This window comes from Centroberyx gerrardi, chromosome 3, assembly GCF_048128805.1.
Source record: "Centroberyx gerrardi isolate f3 chromosome 3, fCenGer3.hap1.cur.20231027, whole genome shotgun sequence".
In the NCBI taxonomy this organism is placed as follows: Eukaryota; Metazoa; Chordata; class Actinopteri; order Beryciformes; family Berycidae; genus Centroberyx; species Centroberyx gerrardi.
This window is the reverse complement of record NC_135999.1, coordinates 9,892,260-9,907,538: the sequence shown is the minus strand read 5'-3', so window position 1 is coordinate 9,907,538 and position 15,279 is coordinate 9,892,260. Positions and strand designations below refer to the sequence as shown.

General features: G+C 42.1%; 1 protein-coding gene across 1 annotated transcript; it reads right to left on the bottom strand.

Moving 5' to 3' along the window:
- Positions 1-999: 999 nt before the first annotated feature.
- Positions 1,000-9,847, bottom strand: slc44a1a (solute carrier family 44 member 1a). Its single transcript, XM_071911392.2, has 16 exons — positions 9,607-9,847; positions 9,235-9,321; positions 8,744-8,886; positions 7,228-7,364; positions 6,956-7,049; positions 6,272-6,441; positions 5,479-5,568; positions 5,128-5,270; positions 4,640-4,826; positions 3,411-3,579; positions 3,102-3,258; positions 2,882-2,965; positions 2,653-2,790; positions 2,247-2,483; positions 2,060-2,134; positions 1,000-1,522 (listed from the first exon to the last, which is right to left on the bottom strand). Exons 1-16 carry the CDS (start codon positions 9,628-9,630, stop codon positions 1,499-1,501), a joined length of 1,959 nt encoding a protein of 652 aa, XP_071767493.1. The 5' UTR covers positions 9,631-9,847; the 3' UTR covers positions 1,000-1,498.
- Between the last annotated feature and the right edge of the window lie 5,432 nt (positions 9,848-15,279).

Sequence of the window (15,279 nt, the reverse complement as noted above, 5' to 3'; positions counted from 1 at the left end):
ATGCATGTCATCTAAATATGCAAATACATTTTTAGACATCTTTTACCTAATTACCCCATGGGAATCATTGAAGTTTCATCTAATCTAAATGTATTTTTTGCAGTATTGGCTTTAGTCAAAATTAGGTCATGGAAATAATATAAAAGGTAATGATGTGCGAGAAGAAATGATAAATCATTATGACCAGAAGATTTATTTTCCCTAAGTGGATTCAGAGAAAGCTAAACTAATCAGTCCTCCTATGAGGTTATAATGAGTAATTTAGCTCTCATTAGTTTGGATGGGCTTGACAGCCAGGTATTCAACTGAAGGGTCGTCCATTCCAGAGGATCTGCTGCCCTCAGGTGGTCAAAACTAGACAACTCAATGCACCACCTAGTGAAGATTTAGAGCAAGAGGTCCCAGAACCTTTTCACATCAAGGACTCAAGTAAATACGATTTAGACCACAGACCTCCATTTGATAAAGCCTTTTTCCGAGGGACTCCAATGTGATTAGATTTTTGTTGTCTGTACCTCATTTGGGGAGATAACAGTAGAGAAAGTGAAACCTCTAATCAGAATCTTTTTTTTTCATTCTCTGATTGTGAACTTTTAATGAATGAAATAATAGTGAAATTAAACAACCACTCATCTTGCTGAGGCACCCCATGGGTCCTTGAATGGTTCTGAAGTGGGATCCCCCCACTTCAGAACCAAGATGGATATGGAGACATTTCATCTTTCACCTGCACAACAACCTTAACACAGAAAGATCAACCCATTTCAATTCATTAGAAGTGCCCTTTGACTAGAAGTGGGTAATGTATAAATGAGATAAGATGTCAAAACTCCACAATGTACAACATATTGATAATACATGTTCTCCAACCTAAGATGAAATGCAAAGATGCAAACTGGAACAGAGCGAAGGTTGGAGATGTTTTGTGTTGCATGATTACGTTTGATCAGTGTCAGAGAAATGTGGACAAAAGATAAAACAATAAGCCTCTGTGTTTCGATTCATTTAATTATCAAATCTAGGAACTAAGACACAACATGAATAGCCTTTGACAAAACATAGTTAGCTATTCATATCAGAATGTACACTGAACCATTCAAACCAGACTAACACTAATTATGTAAAAAAAAGAAAACAAATCATTTCATGTTATTTAAAAATTGCTAAGAGAAAAAACTTAGTAGGTAAGGAAAAGACAACAAAAACAAAGCTAATGTATTAATAAAATAAAAAAACAACATACAAAACTTACAACTTACATAAGATATTTGCCAAATTACAAGTGTTAACGTCAGAATCTAAAATTGGCAATATCTCCTTTAAAGAAATAAAAACTATAAAATCCAATGCATTTTTCGCTGAAACTACATGAAGCTCTTGTATAAAGTGCATTATTATAGTACTATTGTCCCTGGAGTGTAACGCTGGTAAACATATTCCACACTGAGTTAAGCTTTGGAGCATTTTTAGTGCATTTGGCATTCATTCTTTTGTTTGGTCAAGCTAAAGTCCCTCCATGTGTCTGCAAGGAAAAATAAATATTTTACTCACTTTGTCATCATCAGAATCTCCATCACAACCACAATTCAGCAATGTAAAACTCTAGCTTGGCAGAACTGCATGGTATTAAAATCACAGACAACCTTACAAAATTACAAATTACTAGATATGGTTGGCACTCCAGAGGCGATATCACCAGTCGGGTTTCCATCTAAGTACTTTATGCAAAATATGATCTATGATGTGGATTAGAACTACCGAATCGAAACGGCAAATTTCATTTTATAATCATTTGAGGCAGAAAAGTTTCGAAACGCATTTTCTGAATAAATAATGATGGCGCATAAAGGCTTTTCTCAACTTTTGCTGCATGTGTTTTTCTCATGTAACGACAGTATGCTCTACATTCAGGAAACATCTATTTGCGTCAAACTTGCTAATGGACAAGTGACCAATTTGGATTTTATTTTTTAAAAGATTGCTTAAAATTTGCTTTACAGTTGAACTGAAACATAGCGTATGCCACATGAACAGGACTACAAAAGGTCTTTCAACTCACCATGGACTTCATCTCACGTCCGTCCCCCTCGTCTGGCTTGTACCGTCCCGTTTTCTTACTGTTCTCAACAAACTCCTGGGAAGGGAAAGAGAGAAAGAGCGAGGTAAAGTGCAGTTAAATAATGCTATGGCACCAAATAACTGGTTATCTTCCATTTCCCCCCTCTATGCCGACCCTCTGCTCTCACCATTAGGGCCTTGTCCATGTAGAACTCCCTTCCAGGGCTTCCATCATTATACTTTGTGTCCACAGCAAAGCAGAGGAAGAGGACGTCCACCACAATCTCAAAGACAGAAAGGAAGCAGTGGGCCACCAGGAAGGCGAACACACAGACGATGAGGAGTGGCAGGACCCACACGGTGTAGTCCCTCTGGTAGTTCAGAGCCAGGACGCCGGCGAAAGCTGTACAGGCAACTACAAGCACCTAAGAGGGGAGATATAATGCAAGTTTGTAAAATGGACAAGAGCCAAACAGTTCTGGCTCAAGTGCTGAAGCCAGTGAGAAGGAGTAACTCGCATTAGTGGACAATTACGGTGGACACATTTTAGCAGCCAATAAATCCCAAGGTGTTTTGGGATTGTCTTGATGGTACCTTTCCCAGGAAGAGGACAAAGTCGCCCACGGTGTTTATAGCAGCCACTCGGAGGGCATTTTCCACCAGGATAGTGAAGGCATCACGGGCTGAGGTGCAGAAGTTGGTGCTGTTGATGGCTGTCGCGGTATAAGCGTTCTGAAACAACACGATATGGACTCTAAGTGCGTGGGATCTTGTATCCACTGTATATTGGATTTTCTCCTATCATCATACTGGGATTACTTACTTGATTCAGGTATGCGAGACACTTCTCAAGACACCACAGGCAGCAGACGCAAGCTTTCAGCATGCAACGAGCGCAGGCGTTTTCCTATGAGAAATGACAAATTGTATAAACATTTCATTGCACTACAAATATGTATGAAAAATGCTAGTAAAGGCCACTTATGGACTTGATCCAAGTCCATAAGTGCGTCCAAATGGGGTCATCTGCCTTCACAGCCCACCTTTCCTTTGAGCTGACTGTGGATGTACGTTAGGATGAGACGGGGGATCTTGACAAGAGTGATGATGAAGGAGCCTTTGGCGATGGTGCCCAGGTGGTAGCGGAACGCTCGCAGCGTAGATGAAAGGATAGGAGTCAGTGAGATCTGGGACTTATTCCTAAAAGTTGACCACACACAGGGAGAAGACATGCTTGAAATCATGTAGCGAGGAAAATGAATTATCAAATAAAAATGAAGGCAAAGACAATGTTGAGCCTTACATATGATAAAATATAAACTACTTTCCATGGGAGACACTTCTTCCCCTACCTTGTGAAGTAGTAGGTGACCACGGCTCCAGCAATGGTCATCTGCTGGAAGGCTAGAATGAACTCACTGATCCAGATGAGACCCACAGCGTGATACCACACCATGTACTGAAGAGGCCCTTGAATTTGGTATTCAACCAGACCTGTTGAATTGTTCTTCACTGCGGCCCCTATGAGAGAACACAACACATTTTAGGAGGAGAAACTTAAACATTTAGCTCACTCTATACTTCCTTGGCCTTTTCGTGCATCCTGCCTGGTAACCATCACAATAAATTGTACCTGTCAGACATCTGCTTGCAATTAATCTGCATCTGCATTAAGCAACCTATCTCACTACTTTGTCACCAATGTTCTTCACAAACCCACTGCTCTACCCTATAATTTCTTATTGTTTTATAGGCTGGGTGGGTCCCACGCAGCACATCAGAATATACTATATTTTGTTTCTATCTCTGTTTTTCATAATCACATTCTACACCATCTCTTTTTTGCACCATAATCAGCTACAGAATCATTTTCACACTCAGGCAGGGAAGAGGCTCAAACATGTGAATTATTCAGTTTTACTCATCTAACCAACAGTAGGGAAGCTTCACTATATAATATAATTTTTCTAATACAAAGCCAGGATGATGAGAGTGCAAGAGTTCAGACAGAGTGCAAGGTTCAAGGTTCGAGTTCACTGGGAGCAATTCCACACCAACATGATTTACATAGCTACCACATCGACCAAAAAACAAACAAACAGTGAACTTGAAGCAATGAAGCATTCACTGTCGATGCACTGTAATTTAAATTAGTGCTTTGCTAGAATTAAAGATCAAGTGCAGACCAGAGGAGTGGGAGATGAAGAGAGAAGTGGTTCTTTGACTCCATCCTCCCACATCATGGGACTGGCACAAGATTCCAAATACATGTGGGAGTGAAGTCATGCCACCAAACCACGACAAAATGCCACAAGCAACAAAATTAATATTCTAGTTGTTTGGGAAATGGCGTCACTAACATGTTATCGGACATTAGAAATGAGCCTGTGTGCTGGATTGACCTTAGAAACCCTTTTGGAGCAAGTATAAACCAACAAAAGCAAATAGCATTGTGAATGAAGTATTTTGCTCTACTTAGCCGATGGTAACTTCTGCACTCTAATCTGATAGCACATAAACACAAACCACAAAACAGTACAAACTACCAGGACCAGAGCTCTCCGCTAGTCTCCTTCCTCACCTGCAGTCCCGAGGAAGAGAAGCACGGCGATCCAGTAGACCCAGAAGAGCATGAGGCTGAGGAAGGTCCAGAAAGGCTGCAGGACCAGCAGGGGAAGATGGATGAACACCTTGCCAGCCACATGGAACAGGGCAATGGTGAGAGCCACGCGCTTCCTCATGAAGAACATCAGCAGCAGCAGAATCACCTGGAGAGTCAGACACAGAAGACTTTCATAGTCATCTAATGAAATCACGCAATATGGGAGTAGAGTCAGGGGGAGAAATATAAACGCAGATTTGTTTTACCAGGAAAGAGTTGTACAAGAAAAGTTACAAATTTAACTTTCCCGCCCGACTGTGTCTGCCTCCCACAAGCTGTGCTTTTCCTTTCATGGTCCTGAATCAATCTGCTCTTGAAGACTTCATGCTTCATTAAATATTGAAAAACAGATATAATCCCTAGAAACAAAATACGTACACTCACTGCACACATACACTCAGACGTACCGTGAAAATAGTAGCACCAATTGCATACACAAGCAGGGCCTGAACGTTGTCTGAGGCCACTTCTTTCCCAAATACTGACGTGGTTTTATCATTGAGGGCATTCTTGTGGTCGACGTACAGCCACCAGAGGACGCCTGTCCCGCCTGAAATGGAGAAGAACTATCTGGTCAGTATCAGCAATCAAGAGTTCAAATATATCCTGAACACAAACATTTCCTGCACATTGTATTGTACCGGCATAATGTCGCCGAGTGCCTGATTCAAACATTAAAAAACCTCACAGTGAATTAGGAGGGCTAGTGTTAAATATTAACAGTGCTGGAAAAACAGTATGTGGCTTTTGGAAGTCACCTATAGAGCCGAGGATAACCAGGACGGTTAGGATCCACACCAGTACAGTGGAGATGTAGCGGATGACGACCATCAGGATCAGGGAGAGAACTGTATCAGAGACAGAACATGGTGCAACTTCATTACCATGAAGTACCAAACTGTTGAATGGCTGCTGATTTCAAGCAGGCATTCAATTCAAGCTTTCATAAGTCATTGCTAGTATCTGCAAAATAAATATAAAATGCACTGTACTATACAGACTATTTAAAAGATAAGTTTGGAGTTCATTTAAACAGTAAAATGAGGCTGTGAATGATAACAGCCCACACATCGCATGACTCTACAATTGACCACACACTGATTTAAAAAGGCGTGGCATGTTTACATTTATGGCTCAGAGTAGAGAAGACCCGTGTAGCTGGCTAGTTATACAACGTCTTGCCAAAATGAGTCATCTAGCCTGGAGAAACAACCACCACACTCGACGAGATAGATCAAATAATGGAGATGAAAGACGTTTTGTTGATTCTTTGTTAAAGCAGTGGGAGGAGTGAGAGCAGATCCTAAATTAATGCCAGTGGGTCAAACTACAACGGATGCGATGGCTGTAACCACAAAGACATTTCCTGTTATTTCTTGACAAAAATAACTTCCCTTCCGAGAGTTCCTACTGAAGCCTCGTGAGCAAATTTAGCAGTACAGTGGGAGCAGCACAGCAGTGAGTAACACGTTTGGTGCGACCAGTTCATTATACTGTACATCTACAGTGTCTACCTCAACACAGTGAGCCAGATGTGAAACATTGTTATACCTAACGCCAGCAGACAAAGGCCCATGATGATCTCCTTGCTGGCCATCACCCCGGCGATGACCCTGTGCAAAACGCTGTTGTCGCTGACGAACGTGACGAAGGCCTGGGCAAACTCGGCGTAGCAGCCGATGTCCACAGGGACACAGCGGTGGAACACCGGGACAGACTTGCTACAAACAGGAAAAGAAAACAAGAACATGGCTTACACTTTTTTGGATGACATTTTAGTCTGGAGCGCTCCTCAGAGCAGCAGACTGTGGCAGACAATTTTGTAGGTTTGAGTCTAACTCATGACCCATGATCTCTCTCCCGTCCTTCCTGTCTCGCTCCTTTGTTTACTGTCTAATGAAGAAAAAATATTGTAAAAAACATAATTTAAGAAAATAATAATCAACATTAATAATAAGATTCACCACCACAAATAAAAGAAACATTTGCGCCCTTGTGGAGTTTGAAAAAAGACAGTGGAAAGACTGGGCGCCCATGGCTAGAATAAACTAATCAATGTTTATGAATATGCAAACTAACATCTCCCAGCCGTTTAATGCTGTTTTCAGAAGATAAAAATGATCACTTTCACACATTGGTGCCTGTCAGGATGCAACCTAATCAAGTTAGTGCCGAGTAAATTATCTTGTTTATCAATTAATATTTCATTAGCTGCCGCGGGATATGCTTGATTACCTTGGTGGAACAGGGAGTTTGGGGCATTTAGTGAATCTGTCTGCATGGCTTGGATATCTTGTAGGAGAAATGTCATAGGAGCAGAGTTCAGATCCTATTAACAAGGACAGAGAACTGAAAATTAGATTCCACTGGTGTTGTGGGGTGAGCTGAAGGAAGAGATTCAGCTTCATTACAACCTTGATAAATAACCAAGAATAAACCTGAAAGCAATATTAAAGACAGTATTCAACTGACTAAAACATTTTCAATTGTGCAGTACTTCTTCTCACCATTTTCCAGAGCGAATTTCTTTAAGTCCAAGTATGTCTTCAGCTCAGTTTCCGGGCACTGGGACACACACAGGGCTATGGACTTGATCTTCCTGTTGATGAAGTCGATGTTGCATGGGTCTAGAAAGAAAACATACCTGATGGAAGGAAAAGTTCAATTTCAGATTAACTATTGGTTCAATATAAACTGTTGACCCATGACCCTCAAACCCCTCCCCACCACACACACACACACACACACACACACACATACACACACACACACACAACCTTCCGAAATAAGAAAATACCATTCCTCCTCAACACTCTTCCTTTGATCAAAATATCTGTATATTCAGTTTTTACTACGCCAGTTGGGATTGTTCTGTCTGGGTAACAAAAAACAGAAAAGATGGTGACATTTGCCAACTTGTCGAACAGACCCCTCTTTGTAGCAGAAACGCCTTTTATTCAAAGCCTCCATGGGCAATCAGCCCATCAATAAAGCATGACCCATTGTTTCAGTGAAACTGTGCCTACAGGCGGCAAGCTGATGGAAAGCTACTGCCCAAGAGGAGTCATATCATCAAAAGAGCTCTCACAAGTTATAGCAGCAGGAGGTGAATTTTTGACAACTCTAGGAAGATGTGAGTGTTAAGAAAGATAAAAATATCACATAACTGAACAGAACAACCTGGTGATGAAAGTAGAAAAAGGGAGACATTATACCAGTTTAACTGTCCTACACATGCAGATAACCCTAAATAACATGAGCAGTAAAAACAGTGTGCCCATAGGTTGCTATAGGTCGGTGTCACTCTGGGCTAACAAAGTTAATCTATGTTCACCTACTGACTGAAGACATCTTAATCTCTTCAATTTATGCTAATCCAAGTCTTTACACACACCTTGCATCAGATTGTTTTGGATACGGAAAACACTGAGATGTAGACTCCCAAACCTGTTCAAACTTTTGTCTGACTCGGCTTCACTGGCAACTCCAACAACCTTTGTGTAATGGTGAATTATCTCACTGCTGTTTGAGCAGTGTAAGAGTCAGGCATAATGTCAAAGGGCTGGACAACAAAATCTTATCAGCTATGTGAGCAAGAACAGAGCGAGCAGGAGGTAAAGTCAGGTCAATTTTGTATGTCTGCCTTTATAATTACAGCAAAGGATTGTTCGTAGCAAATTAGATTAGGATTACATGATGCAAGCCTTGCATCCACACAGGTAATGCTTCCTCTGCCACCACAAGTTAACTTCATAAGGTGAGAGAGGACTAAACCTGCCTGCCTGCCTGGACCAATGTGTTGAATCCATAACTATGCTCTGTCACCGTTAGCTATCTAATCAGGAAAAGAAGACAGTCGAAAACAGTTAAAAGACTGCACAGATTTAAGTGTTTAACTAAAAAGTGCTTTTTGCTAAAGTCTGTTACTGCATAACAACAGATAAAGACTGGTAATACACAGGACCTGGTGTAAATACCCCCTCTACCTCACATTTCAAGTCATGTACAACAGGTCAGACTAACTTATTGTCCGTCTGGTCCCGGCCACTCAGTTCTATTCCCTCGATCTTGGTGTTCTTCCGACCGCAGGTGTTGCCGTAGCTGTCATATCCCGAGATAAGCCTGGAGGCAGCTCCTGTGGCGATGCCAAAGCCACAGATACAAGCCTGCAGGTGACACAGCTTGGGTTAGATAAGGTCATCTGTTTGCAGGATAGACATATAACAAGCTAATTAGCAGATAGCACCATGCACCCAGAATTATTATGTTCTTACAGGCTGTTTTAATCAAACTGCAAATGTATCTACTCATTCACTCCTTCAATACCAATAAATAAAACATATTTGGAATTTCAGTTACAGTTATATGTGATGAATAATATCTGGACCCTTGTGCATAAAGTCTCTAAAAAAAAAAAGTCAATTGCATATGGTTTATCTTTCTGGCTGATCCTGTCAGTCATCACTTCTTTGGACAAGTTGCAACATGTAAGTCACATTCAACTGAAAACTCACCATTCCAATACAAAAAACTGAGAATATGATGAGCCATGGGATGTCCGTGCAGCAGCGGTCCTCCAGTGGTTTCCAGTCACGTTTGCTCTGCCAAGACAAGACATAAATAATAGATAGAAAAGGCTATACTTTATTCTGTTTTTATTTGGACTGCGGTGCACTAGCCTGCTGCTGAAAACCACGCAGCTGGGAGTCAAATAAGTATCGGCTTCGTGCTGAAAAACAAGCTGAGAGTACGTACATATTGTATTGACATATTATAAACCGCTCTGCTAACCACAGGGAAGTTTTCGAGTAGCCATATTGACTGTTTACAAACTACCGAACTGGAAAGCTATTTCCATTCAGCAACTTCCAGCAGACTTGACTCACCTCTACACTGCTGCAACATCCCATTGTGAACCACGAGCCTGCGACGACTTCAGTTGATCCAAAACAAAACTCAAAGTGGCTTTCTTTGGTTAAACTTTTTCAGCTTGCAATCATTTCACTTTCTAATTCCCTTTTTGCTGGTCCAAGAACACAAAGAAACTCTACCGAAGTAACAATTCACAGCTTTGTTTATGCTCTTTACAATTCGCTAACAACGCCCGGGAATTTGAGGACATCCCTATGTTTGCAGCAGGTAAATGCGGAAGAAATCAAATTTCATATGCTGCCTTCAGGAACTGTCTGAAATATCACAATTACGATATGTACGCAAATGGACGACGCAAGGAGGAACGACCCAAAAAAATTAAGAAAAAATGTTCTGCGATACCTGACTTACCGAGATGTGACGTTTAGTGGGCGGAGAGCTTGGAAGAACTAATGAAAAAAGTAATCATCTGTTAGTAGACTACGTGTTGTTGTTTCTCACTGTATACAAATAATTCGTCCTGCTGTAGTGTTTCTGTTTCCACTCTTTTTCAAGTTTTAGTTTTAGTTTAGTTTAAGTTGCCACGTGCATGCAGCAACTTTGGGCTAATAGGCCTAAATTAATTAAAACATTGATTGAATGCCTGGAGCGCATTTTCTTTTCTTGATTCTGCACAGAGCAGCTCTGTGCCACTTGATTCCTAAAATAAAACAACGGCCACCAAACATCTACTCTTGTTCCAATGTCAATTTTGTTATTATTCCTGATCAAAAGCACTTGATTGTGTAATAATCCGGCGTTAAATCAAGTATTTACAATTTTGGAAGAATAAATAGGAGATTACGAGGAGCCCTGAATGCACCATTAGTGAGTCTCGTCCTGGTTTCGCCCCTCGCCATTGGCCTCCATGTGTAGAATTTAGGCGCCGTTCAGTGGAGAAATCAAGTACTGACACGGATTGTGGGAGAAGACAGTACACAGTGAGGTCTGCCTCGTACTGGCCTCTCAATAAAAATATAATAATTTGAAGGTCAAAGCTCAAACTAACACAACAACTGCTCAGCCTGTATGCAATTGTCAGTTAGCCTACTACTGCAGCCACTCTGCGGCTGCCATGATGTTGAACCTACTTAGGTGAGTAGGACGAGCTTCAGGTTGATGAGTTTCAATATTTCTGCTTGGATACCTTATAAAGTCTACACTTTGCAAAGTTTTAGGGTGTAGGCTATAGACCTACACTACTGCTTTACACTGTGCTTACATGAGCCAAAATCCATATCCTGTTGAAAGGGTCAGGGGAGAGGCTTACTATCAGCTTGAATGACACAGGAGTGGACCATACGATTTAGGACATTTTTACTTTCCATTTCTGCAAATCTCCTCTTTTAACTTCTTAAACAAGCAGATCAGAGTGCAGAATAACTGTAGTCAGAAAAAAAATATGTTAGTAGTCTAAACATTTGACATAAAACCCATATTTGGTTGGTAATGTAGACTATGTAGGGTATCTCATCTCCTCTACCGGAAACATCAGACACAGATATTGAATTTTTTCACAGTCTGTGTCTTGGTATTGCAACCAGTTTCCACAATAAAATGATAATTTATTGATCCCTGCAGGGAAATTTTGCTTGTCCCCCTCCACAGGGAGAACAGAGCGTGGAGTTGATTACAGATCAGCGGCTCTGGAGCTGGTACGAATTAAGTGTCTTGCTGAAAGACAGTGGAGTAGAGATGCTGGCTGATATCGGGGCTGGAACCCCGGTGCTCCAGTTGAAGGGCGGCCTGCTTACTCACGACTTCTCAGAGGAATACAGATTTACAAGTCCAAGCAAAGACAAAGGGTAGGTCTTACTATCTGGGTTCCCAGGGGAGTCCATCTCTGTATTATATCTCTAAATTTCTGAAAATATCTAGTCCAGTGCCGTCCCTCCCTGCCCATCTTCACCTCTGTCTTCTTCACTAGGAACAGCAGCTTTTGTTCTGGTATTTGTGCACTTTGTACCATGCTTGCAGTTGTTTAAAACAACCTACTGTGGGCATATCAGTTCCAAAAATGTTGCCCTTGGTGGCTCCTAACCAGATTCAGATGTCTTTTTCGTGGAGGCATCGTCCCCTGCCTGCTGTTTCTCAAGGGGTTTCTTCTTCTCATGGTGAAGGTTTCCTGACCTGCACGCTTCCTGAGTGGGCTGGAATGTCAAACAGTTTCCTGAAGAAGAGGTGTTTTGCCTCTCTTTTCCTCCTCCTCTTATTGCACTATAAACGTTCCTACTGCATTGCGTAGGAGACCTGAAGGGAAGGTAAATATTTAACTATGGCGATCTTATCCACTTTTCACCCTGTGAAGGCACAATTGAGCAGTCATACTTTTGAACATGCTTAGGTAAAGATTCCTGCGGTCTGTCAGACCTTATACCCAAACCTTTTTAATAACACTGTATACCTGGAGATAGATGCACACACACACACACACACACACACACACACACCTTTTCACACCGAGGCACTTTTCCTTATACAGTACCTGATACCCTTATAGTGTGAATGTGGAATGAAAGCAAAAATAAGAGCAAGGAAATAGAGACAGAAGCAGAACAGTCAGTGAACAGTTACACTTTGGAATCCAGTGAGAATGCGTGTGAGAGAACAAGGGCAGATGTTGGGAGGTTACATTTGGAACTGAAACGCAAACCGTCAGGGAATAGCAGAAACATAATTGTCCAGCGCTGTCTCATCTCATGATGAAACAGTCCGTGGCCCCTCGCCTCCTGACTCCTGGTCTCAAGTATTTCCTGCTGATGCTGCTGTGGCAACTGTGTCCAAGGACAACACAGCTTTCCTGGATCTCCGCTGCAAGTGGCCATGCCAGCACAGCATATGTCCAGCAGAGTCCAGGCTGAGGAGATGCGCGTCAACTGGCCCAGTCCTCGCAAGGTCTGGTCCAAGCCCAAGATTCAGCTGTCAAGAGGATAAATATTGTTTTTGTCTCAGTCCGCAGATACTTTCAAAATTCAAATTGTTACAAAATGTCAAGCAGAATGCTATCCTGAATTCCAAAAGGCCATATTGTAGGAGCTTCTACTGTACCTTTTTTTGCGAGGGGGGTGGGTGTGGGTGTATGAAATATGTTTTTTTTCCGCCTGTTACATTGCTCTATTTACAGTCTGAAGGTACACACAGTAGGTTCTTTGTGAATCAGTTGACCTTTGTTAAAACAAACACTGTGTCTCCGAAGATGAGGTAGAGGAGCAGAAGCCAGTGAAGTCAAATATTGGCAATTGCTTTCTGATTCATGTGGCTCTGCTCAAGACAAGTTGTTTTGCATTGGCGAGAAAACCATAAATCTGAATTTGAGTTTCAAAAGACTGCTGCGTTTCCACATTCAAAAGGTCCAAAACTAGAGCACTGGTGAAACATCTGCCTGTTTAAGCTACCTAAGCGTAGATAACCATATGTTTAGTCCTTTTAGAGTGGCGGTGCCGATCTGCGATGCAGCATTTACCACATTAAACGCCGATGTGCAAGTGAGGGATATGTGTACAGTATCTGTAGGTATGCCTGTGTGCATGCCTGCACACATTTTAAGGCCCCATAAGTGTGAGAATGCGCTTCGATACGGGTGGTTATGGTTATGGGCATGTGTTTGAGCCAGGGAACACAAATGGAGTCCGGCTGTTGCCATCTAGCCGTTCCCTGGCCCATATGGAAGTGTCTGGGATGCAAGTAGGGGTTTCCAAGCAGGGCATAGAGTCAGAAAGGCCTCTAGGTGGCAGCATATTGTGTGAATATACAGGGAAAAGTAATTGGACCCCTAATAAATAATGGAGTCCTTCCACAGTGAGAGGTTCTGGTGGTTCTGTATTTAGTACATGTCCTGGTGTGGAATCAATCCAGTCGTACCTAACAGGAATAGCCAAATTCTAATCATCACAAATATAATGACCACCTTTAGCTCTTGACATTTTTTTCCTGATAGGAGCAAAATGGCAATGCCCCATTCATAGAGGCACCTCCGGTCGCCCAATGGTTTTAACAGTGTAAGGGTGCCATTGCTAAACATTCTCAAACCCCCCCCTCAAAAACCAGATGGTACACATCGAACACTTGTGGGAATTTCTCAGTGTCTGAGGCCGTATTTTCCACTGTCATCATAAAAATATAAGGCCCAGATGACACAAATCTGTCACAGAATGCAAACATTGTATTCTATAACAACCTCACACAAGTACACACTCACACACACAGACAAACAAACACACACACACACACACACACACACACACACTCATAATGTCTTCCCTTGTCTCATGCACAGACCCCCTCACAAGAAGATTAGATAGATTATTTTAGCCTGGAGATTGTTATGGTCTGTATCCTCAATAACTGAGACTTCCTGTTCCCACGGTATAACAGTCACATTATAACTCATGATCAACAGCCAAGCCCCCCTCGATCCTTCCCCCGACTCCACACCCACCACCGCCACAAGCAAAGAGAGTCAAAGTCCACAGATAGTTACAGTATAGGAGGCAATTGATTGGCTTTTATATGCTCTTGAACTGCATCATCGCTTTGTCTACACAGGAAGGTTTCATTCAAGTATCTTGTGAGCGCTGAAGTTCCCACCCAGGACTTCAAGCATAGTGATTTTTCTGGATGAAAATAAACCTCCATGACTGCAGGTTTTTGAAAAGGAGTCGTTAACCACAGGGCATTGCAAGTGACAGGAAGGGACTGAAGGGATCTTGGTGTGGTTTGTTGATGTTATTTTTAGATCTCCAAATGAGATTCTGAGATTCTGTTTATTTTCTTTAAGTGTAAATCAATCCGAGGTGTGTTTTTTGAACTTCAACTAACTACCGGGCAAGTACAGTAGAAGACGGCTATTTGAAGAAGCCTTAAAAATGGTGCAACAAAATGTTCTCAAAGCATTCTTTGTATGAGCAAGAACTCAAAATGGCTCAGTTATGGGAGGGACAGGATTTTTTTTTTTCTATAAGCATCACCTACATTTTCCTACATGGGCAAACACGCTGTGTCCTTCAATGCCCATGATTTAGACTGGATTTTTTCCAATAATAAACTATATCAGTGAGGAATGCGGGACTGTTTCCTTTGGGCCCTCGCTGCTCCACTTAAGAAGCTGAGGGGTTGAACAGTGGGGGATTATGGGTGCATCATGAATAGGCCTTTCTTAACTGCTTGCCCACCTATGTGACCTCTCTGGACATGTGACCAGTGATGCTGCACATCAGAATGTTCATCCTCATCCTCCATGATGGGGGACTTGCTTAATTCAAGTCTGGCTTGTAATGGTGACTCTTAAAGGGCAAATAAACGCTCACATACTCTGAAGTAAGTCCTTACTCATTCCCACAAATTCCCAAATAGACTGCACACACATCCACAACAACATCACAGCAACTGATTTTAATGCTTCACTACTGTTGCAGCTCCTTGAAAATCCCGCTCTCCCCCTCACACACACACGCATTGCTGATGGACATGCTAGTCTCACACATGTTGTCAATTGAACATGTGTTCGCACAACGTCATCATCTCCCAACTGATGGATCCGACCATGACGTAGACTGGTTGCCCTGTGGCCGCGCAAGATGTTCCGATTGGCAGGGGCTTCGCCGTAGCCTCTCGTAAATTATAGGCCCACGTTGGACGTCCAAAGGAGG